The following is a 20,000-nucleotide window of genomic DNA, read 5'->3' as shown; positions in this document are numbered from 1 at the left end:
GAGAGAGAGGGGGAGAGTGGAAGGGTGAGCGGGGGGGGGGAGAACGGGTGAGATGGGGGAGAGAATGGGTGAGAGGGGGGAAAGAGGACGGGTGAGAGGGGGAGAGAGAGAAGGGTGAGAGAGAGGCGAGAGAAACGGGTGAGAGAGAGAGGACGGGTGAGAGAGAGAGGATGGGGGAGAGAGAGAAGGGTGAGAGAGGGAGAGAGAGAGGAGGGTGAGAGAGAGAGAACGGTGAGACGATGGGAGAGAGAGAGGAGAGGTGAGAGAGGGAGACGAGGGTGAGAGAGAGGAGGACGGGTGAGAGAGGGAGAGAGAGGGGAAGGGTGAGAGAGGGAGAGAGGGAGAGAGGACGGGTGAGAGAGAGAGAACGGGTGAGAGAGGGAGAGAGGACGGGTGAGAGAGGGAGAGAGGACGGGAGGGAGAGAGGAGGGTGAGAAGAGAGAGGAGGGGAGAGAGGGAGAGAGAGAGGACGGGTGAGAGAGGGAGAGAGGACGGGCTGAGGAGAGGAGAGAGGAAGGTGAGAGAGGGAGAGAGGGAGAGAGGACGGGTGAGAGAGACGGACTTTCTCGGGTGAGAGACGGGAGAGAGGGGGTGAGAGAGGGGGAGAGAGGGGGAGAGAGGGGGAGGGAAGTAGCTCAGGGTTTTCTCTCTCCTCAACAATAAGTAGTCAGATGCGACTTTTAGTGACCGGAAAAAGCCTTTGCGCGTGCGTGCGTGTGTGTAAACCTTCTTGACGACAACAGCCGGACGGGGGGGCAGAGGCGCGCGGGGGGGGGGGGCAACGGGGGGGGGCAACAGAGGGGGGGGGGGCAACAGAGGGGGGGGGGGCGCCTCAGCTTCTATCGTCGTGAATGAGGAACTAGGTTGTTCTGGACTCCAACTTTGTGCTCAGAGGGAAGAAGAGGATGGTGTTAAAGTGACCAGTGTTTGGGTGGGCAGCATCCGCCCGGGGGGGGGTTGGGGGGGGGGGGGGTGAGTGGAGGGGGGGGGGGGGGGGGCTTTTCCGCTGGACAATGTCATTATTTCAGCTCCATCGGGCAGGAATGCCAGATTTCACAGGCCGCAGCGCTCCAATCAGCGGCCGCCTTTAACCTCTCCCAGCCCGGCTGTCCGGAGCCCGGAGCCCCCCAACACTGTCCAGAGAGCAGGGCGACCCGTGGACCACACACACACACACACACACACACACACACACACACACACACACACACACACACACATTTAAATACATACATACATATATACATATACCCGCTGGAGCTGGCTGTAATTTAAAGCGCAGTTATTTCAGGCGGTGACTGGTTGGGGTGCTCTTGCCCTGGGGGGGCTTCTCCGGGGCTTCTCTGGGGCTTCTCTGGAGCTTCTCTGGGGCTTCTCGCGGGTGGAAAGCAGCCATAAAGTTGCGGCACATTAGAACAATGTGGCACCTCGAACGCGGGTAATGAGAAATTTGTGAATGGAAGAGAATTTGTGTTCATTGTTAAAATTAAACTATACGGTGACGTCAGCTGCGTGCGTGGCCAATCCCCGAGCTGATGAGATCCTCCCCCCACCAATGAGCGCGGCCGCAGGCGCAGACACGGACCAATGGCAGGCTGGCATGCAAATAAGGAATTTGTCTCGGCAAGAGCTGAATGTCAACTAGTCAAAGATGGAGTCCGGAGCGGGGAGGCCGTGAGGTTGCCAACTGAAGAACCACGGCTCCCCCCCCAGGAGCGACGCTCGCCGCGGCTCCAACGGACGTAGGCGGGGGCGGCGGATGGCGCCCACCAGGGCGTGTTCCTCCGGGTGGAGTGACCAAGTTGGCTCGGCTGCACGGACCGGCCCTGCCTCTGCCAGGTACCGAGCCCCGCACACTCAGGGGAGCCCCGCAGCCGCCGCCGCCGCCGCCGCCGCCGCTGCGGGGCGAAGGTGGCGCGAAGCCCCGCGCACAGACGTGCGTGTCGGTGGGTCTGGTTGAGTTTCCGCGAGCTCTTATTGATTTAAAAAAAAAATGTAAAGCGGCTATTGTGCGTGTGTGACAGACAGACGGACGGACGGACGGACGGAGCGAGCGGGCGGGCGGGCGCGCGTACACGTGTCGGCTGGCTTGATGAGGCATTGATTGACAGGTGTGCGCTCAAATATTCCCGGCTGCATCAGCAGCGGGATCACGCAGGAAACGGGCACCGTCCAGGGGGGTCTGGCGGAGCGGCCCGCGGGTCCCAGCGCCCGCGCACATGACAGGAGCCCCGGCGGGGGCTCCAGGAGCCCCGGTGGGGGCTCCAGGAGCCTTTAAACCAAGCAGCCCTCAGAATAAAGCTGCCTTTGACACGCGCTGCTGCAGCTTCCCAAGAAAAGGGGAAACTGGCTGTTCCTGCTCGGCACATGTCCTTGGGCTTCAGGAGCCGAGGGTGAAGCTGTCCCGGGACCACTGGAATGTGTGTTTGGGCTTCAGTCTGCGCGGATATTTGCCAGCCACGCGTGAACGGGAACATGCCAGGACCGAAAAAGTCCTGCGTAAATCCATGAATTCAACCATGTCTGTGTGACTTTGCTGCTTGGCAAAGTTTGTCCGGAGTGATGCTCCGTGCGCGTGGCCCGCTGTTCTTTCTTTAAAAAAAAAAAAAAGAAAAAGAGGAGAAAATGGAGTTTGGCTGATAGTAAAGGGACTAACAAGGGTTGCTGCCTCCTAAAGGAAGACGGTGTCACGTTGCCACAGTGGCCAAAGGGACAGGAATAGTAGGTATTAAATGAGGGTTTCTGGGATTGTATGGCGGAATGTGCTCTTTGCCCTATATATCTTCCCTCCACCCTCATTTCCTCCCAGCACAGTCCCGTAGCCTCCCCGTTAGCATGAAGCCACGGCCCACTGGCTCCCGTCTGAGCCTATGGATTCATGTGCACAAGTCAAATTGTTGCTGCTTTGTTGTCCCAGTGTCGGAAGTTAGCTTGCGTACGTTAGCATTTCTTATCCTGTTAGCAGAGATTACTAACTTTCCCGGAATACATTTTCCACCATATCAGCTCCTTTGTGTCGTGAACCTAAGAGGCCTTTTTGGTTGTTTCACGGTTGCTGGTTTGCATATAGCTCCCAGTGTGTGTGTGTGTGTGTGTCTCTGTGTGTGTGCGTGTGTGTGTGGAGCCCCTGCGTGTTTGCATAGTTCAGTAACATCGGAGCTGTCTGGCTTTTCTATAGAACATGAACGGATTTAAAGAGCAGCTTTGTTATCCAAAGCCCTTTTTCTGTTGTACTACTGTGAAATCAGATGAGCAGTGCAATATTAAAAGGGCATTGGCTGACAACCCCCCGACACACACACACACACACCACACACACACACACACACACACACACCCCTCCTCTCCCTCCATCTTGTGCTTCCTCTACATTACCAGTGTTATCTCAACACTAGCGTAAATATAGGTAAGAGCCCACAAAGATCCAGATCTTAGCTCAGTGTGTGTGTGTGTGTGTGTGTGCGTGTGTGTGTGTGTCCCGGCCTGCCACAGACTAACGGTGTGTTTGCCAGTGTGCAGAGGTCAGCTGCTCTGACGATGTTGCACTACTGTACCGTGCACTAAAGCAGTGCAATAGTATTGTCATAGCATCGGACCTTCGCCCTGCAGCCGCCCGAGGAGCCGCTGCTCGGGGGAGGAAGACGGCCCCTGTAGACCCTGGTAGGGAGGAAGCCCCGCCCCTCCAGCCATATGCAAACATACGTCCTGTGTGTGTGTGTGGTGTGTGTGGTGTGTGTGTGTGTTGTGTGTGTGTGTGTGTGTGTGTGTGGACTTCTACTGCGTTGAATGATCCGATCGGGGGGGTTTATTGTTCTGACTGCTGGAATATTTGATCTTCCCCAGCAGCCCGTCAGAGACGGCGTGATGGGGCCTCGGACGCCACGCCTCCTTTCAAAAAAGGACATTTTGTTCAGCCAATGACAGCGTTGCCGTCACGCGTGGTTCACACGGTCACTCTCCCTGTGACGGAAATTTAAATTAAAATGGCAAAAATAAGCCTCAACGTATCGGTTTAAAATGAGTCCGATACGACCAAAAATGGTTCTTTTTATTGTTTTATTTAAAAAAAAAAAAAAGGTTAAATTTGTGTGAATCCACTTTAGATTATGTGAAACGGATCCTCCAAATGTTTCTGTTTAAACGGGTCCGTTGGTCAAGATTTAAACAATTTACTGATCCTCTTAAAGCTCAAATTAAGGAGACCTTTAGATTTTAAAGAAACCACGGCAGCTTTTTATTTATATTTGAGAACACACACACACGCACACACACGTGTGTGTCACCAAACAGTACCAACAGAAACCCAGGGAACAGCAATGAGCTAAACTAGAGGTTCTAAATAGTTCTAAATGTACAACTAAATATAAACAGACACAAACCTTAGTCAAATCAAGTGTGTGTGTGTGCGCGCGTGCGTGCGTGCGTGTGCGCGCGCGCGCGCGCGCGCGTGTGTGTGTGTGTGTGTGTGTGTGTGTGTGTGTTGTGTGTGTGTGGTGTGGTGTGTGTGTTGTGTGTGTGTGTGTGTGTCCCATCATCCATTCAGTCGGCAGTTGAACAATTTAAATGTGCAGGCTTGAAGAAGTCCCAAAATGGGAGGGGTGTGTGGTGTGTGTGTGTGGGTGTGGGGGGGTCAAGGCTCCTTGTGAGGAATGTGGAGGGCAGGGCTGCTCTGAGGGAGGGAGGTAGGGGGGTTCATCCTTACTTCCTTTGCTCATTTTCTGTGTGTGTGTGTGTGTGTGTGTGTGTGTGTGTGTGTGTGTGTGTGTGTGTGTGAGCACCAAAGCAAACTCCTCATTCTACCAGCAATGTGAGGACCTTCCAGACCTGGTTTCCAGGAGCTGGTGGTGAATTCTTGCTGGGAATGTCCTCACAGAGGTGGACGTCCAGGGTTGGTCTCTGCTGGGAGGCCTGGAGCAAAGGATGAGGCTGTCCTTTATTTTTAAATGTCTGAAGTTCACGTGGAACAGCTGTGGAGAACCAGATGTGATGAGTGAAGCTCCGAGAAGTCTCAGACGTTGAGCGAGGAGCTGCACATTCCGGCGGTTCTGGAGCAGCCCGGTTGGTTTTGGAGCTGAAGACCACAGCTCCAGGTTTGGGGGGCTCCGGTGGCTCTTTTCTCCTCTGTGGCTCCAGCTGCAGCTGTTCTGGGCCTCTGCTGGTGGATGTGGAGCCAGATGAGCTCCTCTGGGGGTCGCAGCAGGATCTCCATCAGACCAGTGAGGAGCCTGTTCTGGATGACCCGGCAGGGCCTCCTGGCGAGGAAGTCCAGCCCCATCAGCAGGCTCACGCCATCTTCTATGGCCACAGGCGTAACACGCAGGTAATAACCGATACGCTTTTCAGGGCTGATGACGATGCTGATTCTTCTTCGTTAGTGAAGCGACATCTTTGACCATAAAATGTGAACTTCTGAGACCAGTAAGGTGACCAGGAATCACACCTTTGTGGGAAACTCTTGGGATTAACGTGTTAGCGAAGGAGCAGCTTTTGCTCCCGGAGGAGTCGAGCAGAACGAAACGAAGCGTAAACGTAAAGCGTCTGTGTGTCGGTCGCTCTGGTGCAGGAAGAAGCTTTTGGTTCCTCACTGATTTGTCTCATTTCATTTTGTAAATGATGAACTAATTAAAGAAAAGTCCAACTAAACATGTTTGCTAATGCATTCAGATTCAAGAGTGGGCCGCTGGACCTCCTTTTAACATGAACAGGCTCCTCCCAACAGCAGGTGGCGCTGTATATATATATATAGATATATATATATATATATATATATATATATCGATATATCTATATATCTATATATCTATATATATATAGATATATATATATAGATATATATATATATCAATATATATATATATATATATATATCTATATATATAATATATATATATATATATATAGATATATATATATATATATGCAACAACACGACCCCGCATGAAAGAATAATGTTGGAAACGCTTCAAAATGTTTTGCCCACACTGTTGTCTGATGCTACGTTAGCTGTGCACAAGAGGCTAACGTAATCATGCTAACCTTAGCAAGCTGATGTGTGTTGTTTACATGTGCATCTCCATAGGTCAACACCCGCCGCTCGATTGCCATGAATAATTGATGCAACCTGAATTTCAGTCTAGAAACCAGTTTGCAGCCCCCCCCCCCCAACTAGGTGGCCATTGGCTGGTTTCTTTGTGGTTCTTGGGCCACGCTAAAGGAAGTCCGAAGAATTCCTGTCTGTGGTGCTTTTGTGAGTCCAGTAGAATCCGAATTCGTTTTGAGTTTCTTCGATGCTAATGAGCTAATGTGCTGACTGATGAGCCGACCTCGTGGGGCCGTTTGGACCTTTTCAGGTGCTGCTGTTGTCGAATGTTGACGGTCAAACCGGTGGCGGCGGCGGCTGCTCCGGTGGGTTTGGTGCTTGACTTGTTTTTAACCGTAGAGGCGTTCAATCCACCCCTCAATGACTCCTTTATGGCTCTAAAAACCATCTTATTGTGGAGAAACGGCACAAAGAGCCGCTGCATCGCAGATGGGGACGCCTGTAGTCCCGATGAAAGCCTCGACTGAATGGTCAGAGCAGGTCTCCTAGCTACAGCCGCGAGACGCGTAAAACCATCAATAATAACCTCATAAAGCTGCACTATCAATATTATTAATACCACTGGATTCGCTCTCTGACCATCCAATCAATCAGCGGGCCTGAATACGGAGGCGTGGCCGTGCACCGGTGTTGGAGGGCCTGCAGACGGGATGGTGAAGGCCTCCAGGCAGACGTCTCTAGCTTTAACCCTGCCCGGCAACCAACCATGGCTGAAATGTGATTGGTCAAAAGCTTTAATAGGAAATGACACGTCTGGAAGCATCAGAAAGGCTGTGAAGGGACGCGGAGAGACTGTTTCAGCCTAGTCCAGCAGAGAGGGCCTCGCAGGCCCGGACGGCCCACCAGCTTTGGCCCGTTGGAGGTGTGACACAGAGGTTTGTTCTGGACTCTCATCCAAGGGAGCTCGGCTGTCGGGGGTTCTGCCGCCCCGCTGCAGGTTGTCATCTGTGCACTGATTAAAGGTCCGTAAAGCTCCGGTTGATGCTGGAGATGAGGCCTGATGCTCAGAACCGTGTTGGAAGTGTTGGACACACTCTAAAATAATGAATATAATCAGCAGGACCTCCAAACTGTCTGCACGAGAGAACCTTGGAGCAGGTTCTGACGGGTCCGAGCCATCTGAAGATGGTGGAACTTCAGTGATGGCCACCCTGTTGGATGCTGCTTGGCCCTGCACCCATCACGGATCCCTCCGGAGGTGAGGGGTTGGGACTGGTCAGTCTGGCCAGTGCTGCTGCAGGTTGCCTGGTCCACCCTCACAGCAGGGGCGGTTCATGGGTTCACCAGTTTGGAGGTGGTGTCACGCCAAAATCTGCCCCCCTCCGGTGCTGGTGTTCAGTGGTGCTCTTCCCTGTGGCCTTACTGGTGAGACCCTATCAATGTTGCCTCTGCTTTCACATGTGTTCACTCAGTAGTGCAATATTGCTTATAGGGTCTTGCCTCTGAGGGCAGACCTTCCTCAGAGGGAGCGGCCAGGCCTCCTCCTGGACCTGCTCATGTCCCGATGATGCTCAACGGCTTGTCCATGTAGGACAGGGACATTCTGTGGGATCAATGATGAACCGTCTTTATTTGTCCTCATGACGTGAACAACAGCAGACAAATGTTGCAGAGTAGAAATCTCGGCTTGTGGTTCCTCCACCCTGAACTGCCAGGTTAGACCAGACCAGGTTAGACCAGACCAGGTTAGACTAGGTCAGGTTAGACCACACCAGGTTAGACCAGGTCAGGATAGAGCAGGTCAGTTTATTACAGACCAGGGTAGAGCAGGTCTGGGTAGAACAGATCAGTTTACTACAGACCAGGTTAGACCAGACCAGGTTGGAGCAGATCAGTTTACTACAGACTAGGGTAGAGCAGGTCAGGGTAGATCAGGTCAGGGTAGAGCAGGTCTGGGTAGAACAGATCAGTTTACTACAGACCAGGTTAGACCAGACCGGTTGGAGCAGATCAGTTTACTACAGACCAGGGTAGAGCAGGTCAGGGTAGAGCAGGTCTGGGTAGAACAGATCAGTTTATTACAGACCAGGTTAGACCAGACCAGGTTGGAGCAGATCAGTTTACTACAGACCAGGGTAGAGCAGGTCAGGGTAGATCAGGTCAGGGTAGAGCAGGTCTGGGTAGAACAGATCAGTTTACTACAGACCAGGTTAGACCAGACCGGTTGGAGCAGATCAGTTTACTACAGACCAGGGTAGAGCAGGTCAGGGTAGAGCAGGTCTGGGTAGAACAGATCAGTTTACTACAGACCAGGTTAGACCAGACCAGGTTGGAGCAGATCAGTTTACTACAATGGATCAATGATGAACCGTCTTTATTTGTCCTCATGACGTGAACAACAGCAGACAAATGTTGCAGAGTTGAAATCTCGGCTTGTGGTTCCTCCACCCTGAACTGCCAGGTTAGACCACACCAGGTTAGACCAGACCAGGTTAGACTAGGTCAGGTTAGACCAGACCAGGTTAGACCAGACCAGGTTAGACCAGACCAGGTTAGACCAGGTCAGTGTAGACCAGATCAGGTAGACCAGACCAGGTTAGACTAGGTCAGGTTAGACCACACCAGGTTAGACTAGGTCAGGTTAGACCAGACCAGGTTAGACTAGGTCAGGTTAGACCAGACCAGGTTAGACCACACCAGGTTAGACCAGGTCAGTGTAGACCAGATCAGGTTAGACCAGACCAGGTTAGACTAGGTCAGGTTAGACCACACCAGGTTAGACTAGGTCAGGTTAGACCAGACCAGGTTAGACCACACCAGGTTAGACCAGACCAGGTTAGACCAGGTCAGTGTAGACCAGATCAGGTTAGACCACACCAGGTTAGACTAGGTCAGGTTAGACCAGACCAGGATAGAGCAGGTCAGGGTAGAGCAGATCAGGTTAGACCAGGTCAGGACAGAGCAGGTCAGTTTATTACAGACCAGGGTAGAGCAGATCAGGGTAGAGCAGGTCAGGGTAGAGCAGATCAGTGTAGAGCAGGTCTCGGTAGAGCAGGTCTGGGTAGAACAGATCAGTTTACTACAGACCAGGTTAGACCAGACCAGGTTGGAGCAGATCAGTTTACTACAGGTCAGGGTAGAGCAGGTCTCGGTAGAGCAGGTCTGGGTAGAACAGATCAGTTTACTACAGACCAGGTTAGACCAGACCAGGTTGGAGAAGATCAGTTTACTACAGACCAGGTTAGACCAGACCAGGTTGGAGCAGATCAGTTTACTACAGACCAGGGTAGAGCAGGTCAGGGTAGAGCAGGTCAGGGTAGAACAGATCAGGGTAGAGCAGGTCAGGATAGAGCAGGTCAGTTTATTACAGATCAGGGTAGAGCAGATCAGGGTAGAGCAGGTCAGGGTAGAGCAGATCAGTGTAGAGCAGGTCTCGGTAGAGCAGGTCTGGGTAGAACAGATCAGTTTACTACAGACCAGGTTAGACCAGACCAGGTTGGAGCAGATCAGTTTACTACAGGTCAGGGTAGAGCAGGTCTCGGTAGAGCAGGTCTGGGTAGAACAGATCAGTTTACTACAGACCAGGTTAGACCAGACCAGGTTGGAGCAGATCAGTTTACTACAGACCAGGTTAGACCAGACCAGGTTGGAGCAGATCAGTTTACTACAGACCAGGGTAGAGCAGGTCAGGGTAGAGCAGGTCTGGGTAGAGCAGGTCAGGATAGAGCAGGTCAGTTTACTACAGACCAGGTTAGACCAGGTCAGGCTGGAGCAGATGAGTTTACTACAGACCAGGGTAGAGCAGTCAGGGTAGAGCAGGTCTGGGTAGAGCAGATCAGGGTAGAGCAGGTCAGGGTAGAGCAGATCAGTTTATTACAGACCAGGGTAGAGCAGGTCTGGGTAGAGCAGGTCTGGGTAGAGCAGATCAGGGTAGAGCAGGTCAGGGTAGAGCAGATCAGTTTATTACAGACCAGGGTAGAACAGATCAGGGTAGAGCAGATCAGGGTAGAGCAGATCAGGATAGAGCAGATCAGGGTAGAGCAGATCAGGGTAGAGCAGGTCAGGGTAGAGCAGGTCAGGGTAGAGCAGGTCTGGGTAGAGCAGATCAGTTTACTACAGATCAGTTTACTACAGACCAGGTTAGACCAGACCAGGTTAGACCAGGTCAGGCTGGAGCAGATGAGTACCACTGTGCTCCAGCTCAGAGGAGCATCTTGGTGCTGCGTTTGGGCAGAGTCATCAGAGAAGGGCAGCAGTCGGGGCAGCCAGCCGGGTTCTTCTCTGCCCTCTGAAGGCTTTTGTACACAGTCATCTACCTGAACAGGTCCGACTGCTGTCTGGGGACGTCCGTCCAGTTCCATTTGTGTGGGCTGGATCGGAACCCTGATGGGTCCTGGTGTTGATTATTGGCTACCAGTGACCGCTGAGCAGAGCGGTTCCGACTGCACCTCAGAGGGAAGCGGTGGTTCACCTGTGTGGGTCCTACCTGATGACCCGCTTTGTTCCAGGAACCTTCTCTGCCTGACACTCTTTCCCTGTTGCACTACTGTGGGAGCTGTGGCATTAAAGCAGTGCAATAATGAAAGGGCATCAGTCAGCTGAGGCCAGCTTCAGCCTCCCCGCCTTCACTACCCTGCCTCTGAGCAAGGCAGCAGCCCAGGGCAACCTCCACCCCTCACGACAGCTTCTCACGGTCAGACTGATGATTTCAGAGACAACGTGTCTTCACTTCCTGTTTGTACCCCTCTGCAATAAAAGCTCTTGGAAAGCCCAAGCTGTCGTCCTCCCTGTCTCCTTTCCTTCAGCAACTTAGCGTTAAAGTTCTTTAGACCCCCTGGTGTGAGGAAGGGGGGTCTCGCTTGTCCTGAACCCGTCGGATCCTAGATGGATCAAATAAATGCAGGTGTGTCGTGGAATGGAGCCGTTTCACCGTCGTGACGAATCTATCGGATATCTACACTCATTTACATCCCCTGAGCTGGGACCAGAACCAGGAGCAGCCGGCAAACCTCCGCCCACCTCTGCATCCTAGGAGACCTTAGTGTGGGTCACTGGAAATACCGTCTCCACGACTTTAGACCCAAATTCAGATCTGATCTATTTCCATTCTATAGATAGAGTTTTGACTCACCTCATCACCCCATCATCTATTATAGAATGTGAGTCAAAACTCACATTCTATAATAGATGGTATAGATGTTAGTTTTGCCTCACATTCTATAATAGATGTTAGTTTTGCCTCACATTCTATAATAGATAGTATAGATGTGTTAGTTGTGACTCACATTCTATAATAGATAGTATAGATGTTAGTTGTGACTCACATTCTATAATAGATAGTATAGATGTTAGTTTTGCCTCACATTCTATAATAGATAGTATAGATGTGTTAGTTTTGCCTCACATTCTATAATAGATAGTATAGATGTTAGTTGTGACTCACATTCTATAATAGATAGTATAGATGTGTTAGTTGTGACTCACATTCTATAATAGATAGTATAGATGTGTTAGTTGTGACTCACATTCTATAATAGATGGTATAGATGTTAGTTGTGACTCACATTCTATAATAGATAGTATAGATGTTAGTTTTGCTTCACATTCTATAATAGATAGTATAGATGTGTTAGTTGTGACTCACATTCTATAATAGATAGTATAGATGTTAGTTTTGCTTCACATTCTATAATAGATAGTATAGATGTGTTAGTTGTGACTCACATTCTATAATAGATAGTATAGATGTTAGTTTTGCCTCACATTCTATAATAGATAGTATAGATGTGTTAGTTTTGCCTCACCTATAATAGATAGTATAGATGTGTTAGTTTTGACTCACATTCTATAATAGATAGTATAGATGTTAGTTTTGCCTCACATTCTATAATAGATAGTATAGATGTGTTAGTTGTGACTCACCTTAATAGATAGTATAGATGTGTTAGTTGTGACTCACATTCTATAATAGATAGTATAGATGTGTTAGTTGTGACTCACATTCTATAATAGATGGTATAGATGTTAGTTGTGACTCACATTCTATAATAGATAGTATAGATGTTAGTTTTGCTTCACATTCTATAATAGATAGCATAGATGTGTTAGTTGTGACTCACATTCTATAATAGATAGTATAGAGTGTTAGTTGTGCCTCACATTCTATAATAGATAGTATAGATGTTAGTTTTGCTTCACATTCTATAATAGATAGTATAGATGTGTTAGTTGTGACTCACATTCTATAATAGATAATATAGATGTGTTAGTTTAGCCTCACATTCTATAATAGATTGTTAGTTTTGCCTCACATTCTATAATAGATGTGTTAGTTGTGCCTCACATTCTATAATAGATGTTAGTTTTGCCTCACATTCTATAATAGATGTGTTAGTTGTGCCTCACATTCTATAATAGATGTGTTAGTTTTGCCTCACATTCTATAATAGATTGTTAGTTGTGCCTCACATTCTATAATAGATGTGTTAGTTGTGCCTCACATTCTATAATAGACTGTTCGTTGTGCCTCACATTCTATAATAGATGTTAGTTTTGCCTCACATTCTATAATAGATGTTAGTTGTGCCTCACATTCTATAATAGACTGTTAGTTTTGCCTCACATTCTATAATAGATGTTAGTTTTGCCTCACATTCTATAATAGACTGTTTGTTGTGCCTCACATTCTATAATAGATGTTAGTTTTGCCTCACATTCTATAATAGACTGTTCGTTGTGCCTCACATTCTATAATAGATGTGTTAGTTGTGCCTCACATTCTATAATAGATGTGTTAGTTGTGCCTCACATTCTATAATAGATGTGTTAGTTGTGCCTCACATTCTATAATAGAGCAGTGGGTGATCAAAGGCAATCAGACTCTTCTTCTGTTGTAACTGCTTCATTTAACCCAACACGCCAGAACACACCTGTAGACACCACAATCATCCACAGGTGTGCCACTGCACACCTCTGTCTGCGTCACCCCCCCAGTTGAGAGCCTCTTCTGACCACGTGATCACACCTGCGTCTGTGACCCGGAAGCAGGCGCCTCCTGTCGGTCCTGCTGGCTCGAGGCTGAGATGAAGCACGCGCTTGCGACGGTGAGGAGGCTGATGGAGGCGGTGAGCTCCCCCTGCTGGACACAGAGCGAACTGCACCCTCCCTGGGTAGTTCATGACGTCAGCCCCTGTGACGTTACAGCTGAACAATAAGCGTTTGGGGCTTTAAGGATTACAGCAAAACATTTTCTAAGTTACAAATGTGGGCATAAATAACCTCCACAACAAAGCATGATGAGCTGAGGGCAAATAAAAGCTTAACATTGAAAGAAAATGCCTTTTAAAGAAACAGGCGACATTCTTGGTGAACGAGTCCCTGTAAAATCAGCTTGATGTAAAAAAACAAAAACCTTTGGAAACAGGATTTCACATTTAATCGGACCTAATCAAGTGTTTTCCCCTCATTCTCTTCACTTTTAAATCCCTTTTTGAAATCATGGGGTGGCGTCCTGAGGGCAGTCTAGTTGTTTATTCAGTTTATTCTGACAGAAAGAGCCCCCCCCACCCAAAAACAGTTTTAATTCCACACTGCATCAAGAACAACCTGCTTAATTAGACCGGCCCATTCAGTCACCACTGGGGCTGAGCCCCCCCAGCTGAGCAGGGATCTAACGCAGGTTTTTCCTGACACCAGTGAAGAAGCTGCTCGTCTCAGACGAACCTCGGCGCTCCCCACTGAAGAATCCTTCACCTGTAACCAGTCCACCAGGACCCCCCCCCCCCCCGCCCACGGCCCTGAGTGGCGGTCAGAGCTCGTCGTGGCCCACTGGATCCTGGCTGGGCTGGATAAACACGCCCTCCATGGAGCGCCACCAGTTGTGCTGGTTGGCCGACCTCATGCCGTGAACCTCCCGCTGGCCCCGGATGGGGTGGTTGTACTGCTCGCCCGTCACGCTCAGGTAGACGTCCGTGCCCACGTGTTTGAAGCGCACGGCCTCCTCGCGCTCCCAGTAGTCGCTGTCGCACTGGACGGTCCAAACGTCCAGGTCGTCACCCTCGCCGTTCTCTCCGAAGGCGCTGACCTCCTGTGGATGACGGGGGGGGGGCAGGATGGGGTCAGCACGGCCCGAAACACTTCCTGTCCAGCGCAGCGGACGGGCGACTGACCTGGTTGTTGGACAGCGGCGAGCTGAAGTGGTGTGTGTGGAGGTTCCGGCCGGTCTTCATGTGTGTGATGCGGATGGCCTGACCACACCTGATGGCCACGCCCCGCTGACACGGGCGCTCGGGCTTCCCACGGATCTGCCAGTAGCTGTTGGCATCGTCAGCGTTGTCCACCCCCGTTACAGACTGCTGTCCGCTGCCTACACACACACACACACACAGGCACACACACGCACACACACACACACACACACACATTAGAAATGGTAAGGTAAGCTATATTAGCTGTTAGCATGGCTGGAGTCCATATTTGTGTACTGGTGCCCAAACCCAGTGAGCCCGCCGGGTCAAGGCTCATCATTATGTGCTGGTACCAGGTCCGGTCAGGGCAACCCTTGCAATGATGACTTGTACGTGCAGGTACCGTTTAAGTTACACTACACATTTACAGGCCAACAGAGCCGAACCGTCTCATCCCTGTGTGTTAATTCATTCATTCATTCATTTGGTTTCAGTCTGTTTCACAACATCAAGCACCAGAAATGATTCTGCAGGTGTGGTCCCAGGTTCTGACTCCAGACAGATGAAGGGATGCTTCCACAAGCGGTGACACTTAAATCCAGCGGTGCACACTGACCCAGGTCCGGTCCGGTCCGTTTAAAGCCCCGTGAACGTGTCAAGAGGGTGCTGGAGGGTTCCTACCTGAGCCGTATTTGACATCGTGGGAATGCAGCCGGACGTGGTGTTTGGTGTTGAGCAGCTTGACCAGAGAACCGCAGGTAACATAGCTGAGGTCCGAGTCTCTGGCCTCACAGTCCGAGCACAGAACCAGCAGAACCAGCACCGAGTTCAGCAGCATGCGGACAGCGCGACCCATCTCCATCTTTGAGTCTGTTCTCGGAACCGACGATCGGGGAACACAGACGGTATCGTTACTGGCGGCGTCAGCCAATCACAGCTTGACAAGTCCTAAGACGCGGAAGTCAATCTCGGCCTGCCATTGGTCGACGGGTAGTGTCAAACCCGGAAGAAGGAAATCTGAGCCGCGCGCGGCGCGAGCGTCGTGTTGTGGGCGGGCTGAACCAAAACTCCGGTTAAGCTGGAGAAAAGTCCTCCGAGTTTTAATTGGATAACTAATCTTTGCTCAGGTGTAGTCATCACCTGGAACATTCATGTGAAATAGTCCACAAGAATAAATTCTTTGGTCGATTTTACGAGCATTAGTAATAAAGAACCGTGAGCAGCCATTACAGTGGCAGATATTGAAGATGCTATTAAAGGCTAAAGCTCAACAAGGATCTGGGGGACCACAGTTTGACGTTTGATTTATTGAAATTAAATAAATTAAGATTTTTCTCCCTGTTTACATCAAGTATATTAGCAGTAACAATGAAAGCTCCCTTCATTACTCTGATCTCTAAACCTCTAAAGGACTCTTTACTGCTAGATGGAGACCTGTTTCACTCCGTGATAACGAAGATTAAAGGGTTGCTAAGTGCTTGACAAAAAAATAAAAAATAAAATTAAACGGTAAGTTTTGCTGGGGCCTCTTGGAAATGGACATTTATTCTTAAAGATTTTATCTGGACCAATAAAGGTTAAATGACATCAATTAAAAGAATTCCCCACTCGTCATCGGCGGCCTATTTCCAGGAACGTCTGTTGTTCCGTCGGGCCGGTTCAAGGTAGCAACAACCATCAGGACAGACGTCGACTTTTGTGGATCCCATCTAGTAAATAGTGATTATAATATTAATAGTGATTTAGACAGAGATAGGAGATGTTCTGGCGCGAATCAGGAGCTGTGCGGAATGTGAGAGCGGAGCCGACAGACGTCAGGTGACTGGGAACCATTGTAACGCCTTCGTCTGGATTCAGAGGAGGCCGTGAACGCACCGCGGAGCTGGTCAGACTGGCCAGGTGAGTTGTGATCTGGGACCAGTTCTGCCTCTGGTGAAGCCTCCAGTTCCCAGACCAACCTGAACAGTGCTGCACGGCTCAAGGAACCACGTCCGTCGGGGCCCCAGAAGACGCGCAGAAGCCCGTGAAGGTAGTTTTCCGTTCCACAGATCTCTTTCTCTCTCCACAATCAGCTCGTTTTCTGATGGTTTCAGCTCAGACTGGGTGGTTCCTGTCACCTCATTGCTGCTGCTGCTGCTGCTGGTTTTTAGTTTCAGTCTACAGTTGAGCAACATTGATTTCGGGTTGTTAACATTTAAATGGAGTGATACTGGTAACATTGGGAATGTGGAGGTCTTCTAGAGTGGGATGGCAACGAGGCGCATCTCCCTGCAGCTTAAGAATTAAAATCATGGTAAATAGTCAGAAAGGCCACCTACTTCCTCAGGATAGTGGGGCGAGCTGCAGGTTTATCCCCACGACTGACGGGACCGTGTTGTTGAGGCACCGCCACGCTGGTTTGTCTCACCGGTGAGGACTTCTGAGAAGATGCTGCTTTCTGAAAGGGTTAAAAAAGGAGCCTTTGGGTGAAAGAAAAGCTGAAAGTGAGCCTCCACCACTGTTCATTTCCAGTGTGGTGGTGTATAAAATGATCTACACCCCTGCTCATTATCTCAGCTCTAGATCAATTTCTCCGGAATATTTGGAGGAGACAGAACAGAAAGGCAGCTGAGAGTGTGAGGATGAATGAATTTCTATTAACTCTCATGAAACTCAAATGTTCCTCACAATGATGGACAAGATTTACCACCTCAGCCATCTTGCTGTTGAGGAGCTTCATCCAAACCAACCAAGTCTGCTTCCACCATCCGGCTGATATTTGGAATCACCGTCTCGGTATCTTACTGCCCGTTTCTGAGAACTTGCTGTATTCTTTTTCCTAGATCTCCAACTTCCCCATCCACCATTGACTCTAAGAAGCGGGAGATCCAGAGCAGTGTCGAGGATGTCTTCAGGAGGGGTTAGTTCTGTCACCAGGTTCGATCGGGTGAGGGAATTTCCCTATTACGACCAGGTCCCTGTGGACTCTTTATCCCGCAACTGGGATGTTCCTCCACCGCCAGCACCCTTGCCTCTCACAGGGCCTGCTGTAAGCTTAGATCCTCTGCCCCCACCTCCTCTGCCCGTGCAGCCAGCAGTTGGACCCGAGGCTTTTTACCCTCCTATGGATGATGAGCCCATGGAAAAAGACTGCGATGCAATGGACATCAAACCCGTGCACCGTTTCATCCCCGACTCTGTCAAAAACTTTTTCCGTGGCAACAGTGGTAGTCGTGGTAGCAAGGGTCGGTCCGTTCCCTCTCCACCACCATCCCCCACTTCCTCATGCAGGAAGAGTTCCAATGGCCAAACTACAGAAGGGGTTCCCTGCTCTCCTCCCCACTCTGCCCCTCCATCTCCCTCTCTCCCTGGGTCCTATCGGGACCCGTATGGTGGCTCTGGGGGCAGCTATAACTCTGAGAAGGAACGCGACCAGCTGTTGCTGGGTGCTGAAGCCCTCGACTCGGCGTCTGCAGTGCCCACCACCCTCTCTGCACTCACCTACCAGGAGAGGGTGGAGGAGTATCACCAGCGCTATGCCTACATGAAGTCCTGGGCCGGCCTTCTGAGGATCCTGGGCTGCGTTGAGCTGCTGCTGGGAGCTGCTGTGTTTGCCTGTGTCTGTGCTTATGTTCACAAGGACAATGAGTGGTTCAACATGTATGGATACTCCCAGCCGCAGTTGTTCGGGGGACTTGGAGGACTTGGTGGAGGAGGCTACCACTACACGGGTCCCAAAACTCCTTTTGTCCTGGTGGTGGCAGGTCTTGCATGGATAGTAACGGTCATCCTGGTTGTTCTGGGCATGACCATATATTATCGAGCCATTCTTCTGGACTCTTCCTGGTGGCCACTTACAGAATGTTCCATCAACCTGGTGCTGGCAGTGCTTTATTTGGCAGCCGGGATTGTGTATGTGAGGGACACCACTCGAGGTGGACTGTGCAACGTCCCCGTCTTCAACAACGGAATTAACGGTGCATTCTGTCGCACTGAAGCTGGCCAGACAGCAGCCATTGTCTTCATCTTCATCACTATGGTGCTCTACTTCATCAGCTCCGGAGTGTGTTTGAAGCTGTGGAGACACGAAGCGTCCAGGATGAGGAGAGAAGGGCAGGAACATGAGGTCTGACACACACCTGCTTCAGCACATGCAATCCTTCAACTCTACCAATCACCTTGAGTTTGATGAGAACTCCTTTTGAGTTAATATCACATCTGGCTTTTCGCTGGGTACCAGCACACAAACACACCTGTAGGGACCTGTGGGACAGGACAGGTTACATCCCATATCCTGTGGAATGCACCTGCGTAACAAGAGTCCAGCATATTGATCGAAACAGTTCTATCATGCCCCAAAAAGCCGGCGGCAGGAGAGGGATCATCTCTGGGTGATTCCAGTTCACATGGGGCTTGATTAAAGACGAGGTCCTATGGGGAGGAGTGAAGGGGTAAATAATGGCTGGGGGTCGCAACTGTCTCAAACTGGACCTTTATAGGAAGGTAGTTCAGTGGAAAGCGTGAAAATGTTCAGGTTGGGGTTCTGGTTCTGTGGGGTTTCATTCAAATTTCTCTTTGGACTGTGAATGTCTCATGAATCTCTTCCCCTCTCCATGGATTTAGATGAAAACCACTGGGTCGTCTGTCCCCTTGTCCATCGTGAGTTTCTGGAATATTTCCAAGAATTCTGGCAGACATGACGTTTAGGAGTTGATCCAAACTACTGCTGTGACTGTTACTGTGTTGCAGCTGGGTCCATCATCCAGAACCTCCGAGGCCACTCCGCTCCCCACCATCCAGCCAGACATCATGGATACTCCCAACGCTGCTTCTCTGATCAAGATGGAGCCGGAGATCCTCAAAGGGCACATACCAGCCGGACACATCCCCAAACCTGTGGTCATAGCGGACTATGTAGCGTGAGTACCCCTAGAACCTTCACAGCAAACACCAGAACATAACAGAGGAACAGAGGCTAAATGAAGGAATCCGGAGCAGTAGAAGAAAATGGACATCCCATTTGACAATGTCCAACCAAGCAAGTGCTCAGCTGGATGTGGTTGTGTCTGTGCAGTGTGATGCGCCTGTGTCTCGCTCTGCCGGTGGCAGGAAAGCAACAGACAAAAAAGCTGTTGGGCTCTGTGTTGTTGTCATACATGTGGACAGCTGTGGGGACAGGTGGTCCAGGGGCCTGAGGTGAACCTAACCCTAACCCTAACACTGGGTTCTGAACCGGTCCTGCTCACAGCGCTGCTTCCCAGTCAGCTGGAGCTTCTACCACACACGTCCATGAGTGAGGCCCAGCTAGACGTGTCCCAGCCCGTCCACAGCTGCTGCTGTCTCCTGACAGTGTTGTCTGAGCCAGACAGACTCCCACTGCCTCCCGTTATCTAGACTGGAACACATGCTCCAGGTCAAGGGTCATCGTGAAGCCTTCTTTATTATTATCACATACTGTGAATGTAGCTTACCATTCGTTGTCACATGACCATTATTTATGGTCTCCGCATCCCTGTGCCTCTGTGTCTCCTCGTTTCCGTGTCTTTGTGTCCCTGTGTCTCATTGTCTCCGTGTCGTATCTCTTTGTCTCCGTGTCTCTTGTTCTCCTTGTCCCTGTGTCTCTGTGTCTTCGTGTCCATGTGTATCCTTGTCTCTGTGGCTCTGTGTCCCTGTCTCAGTGTCTCTTTTTCTCCTCTTCTCTGTGTCCATGTGTCTCCTTGTCTCTGTGGCTCCGTGTCCCTGTGTCTCTGTCTCCGTGTCTCTTTTTGTCCTCTCCTCTGTGTCCCTGCTTCTCC

The 20,000-nt window shown here is 50.3% G+C and overlaps 2 protein-coding genes and 1 long non-coding RNA gene across 3 annotated transcripts in view; 2 read left to right on the top strand and 1 right to left on the bottom strand.

Moving 5' to 3' along the window:
- The first annotated feature begins 1,650 nt into the window (after positions 1 to 1,650).
- LOC130525242 (uncharacterized) lies at positions 1,651 to 5,643 on the top strand. Its single transcript, XR_008950437.1, has 2 exons — positions 1,651 to 1,839; positions 4,954 to 5,643. It is a non-coding gene; the product is annotated as an uncharacterized LOC130525242 (long non-coding RNA).
- A 7,279-nt stretch (positions 5,644 to 12,922) lies between these two features.
- sdf2l1 (stromal cell-derived factor 2-like 1) lies at positions 12,923 to 15,152 on the bottom strand. Its single transcript, XM_057031747.1, has 3 exons — positions 14,908 to 15,152; positions 14,209 to 14,405; positions 12,923 to 14,126 (listed from the first exon to the last, which is right to left on the bottom strand). The coding sequence occupies exons 1-3, from the start codon at positions 15,086 to 15,088 to the stop codon at positions 13,848 to 13,850; spliced, it is 657 nt and encodes a 218-aa protein (XP_056887727.1). The 5' UTR covers positions 15,089 to 15,152; the 3' UTR covers positions 12,923 to 13,847.
- Positions 15,153 to 15,993: 841 nt separating this feature from the next.
- LOC130526014 (MARVEL domain-containing protein 2-like) overlaps positions 15,994 to 20,000 on the top strand; it is a 17,803-nt gene continuing 13,796 nt past the window's right edge. The window contains exons 1-4 of the mRNA XM_057033347.1: positions 15,994 to 16,255; positions 17,049 to 18,331; positions 18,829 to 18,864; positions 18,955 to 19,124. Of these exons, the coding sequence (XP_056889327.1) occupies positions 17,111 to 18,331; positions 18,829 to 18,864; positions 18,955 to 19,124 (1,427 nt within the window). The 5' untranslated portion in view covers positions 15,994 to 16,255; positions 17,049 to 17,110. The remainder of the gene's footprint in view (positions 16,256 to 17,048; positions 18,332 to 18,828; positions 18,865 to 18,954; positions 19,125 to 20,000) is intronic.

Source organism: Takifugu flavidus, chromosome 5 (genome assembly GCF_003711565.1).
Source record: "Takifugu flavidus isolate HTHZ2018 chromosome 5, ASM371156v2, whole genome shotgun sequence".
Lineage (NCBI taxonomy): Eukaryota > Metazoa > Chordata > Actinopteri > Tetraodontiformes > Tetraodontidae > Takifugu > Takifugu flavidus.
Note: the sequence above shows the minus strand (reverse complement) of the source record. Positions and strands in the feature narration are given on the sequence as shown.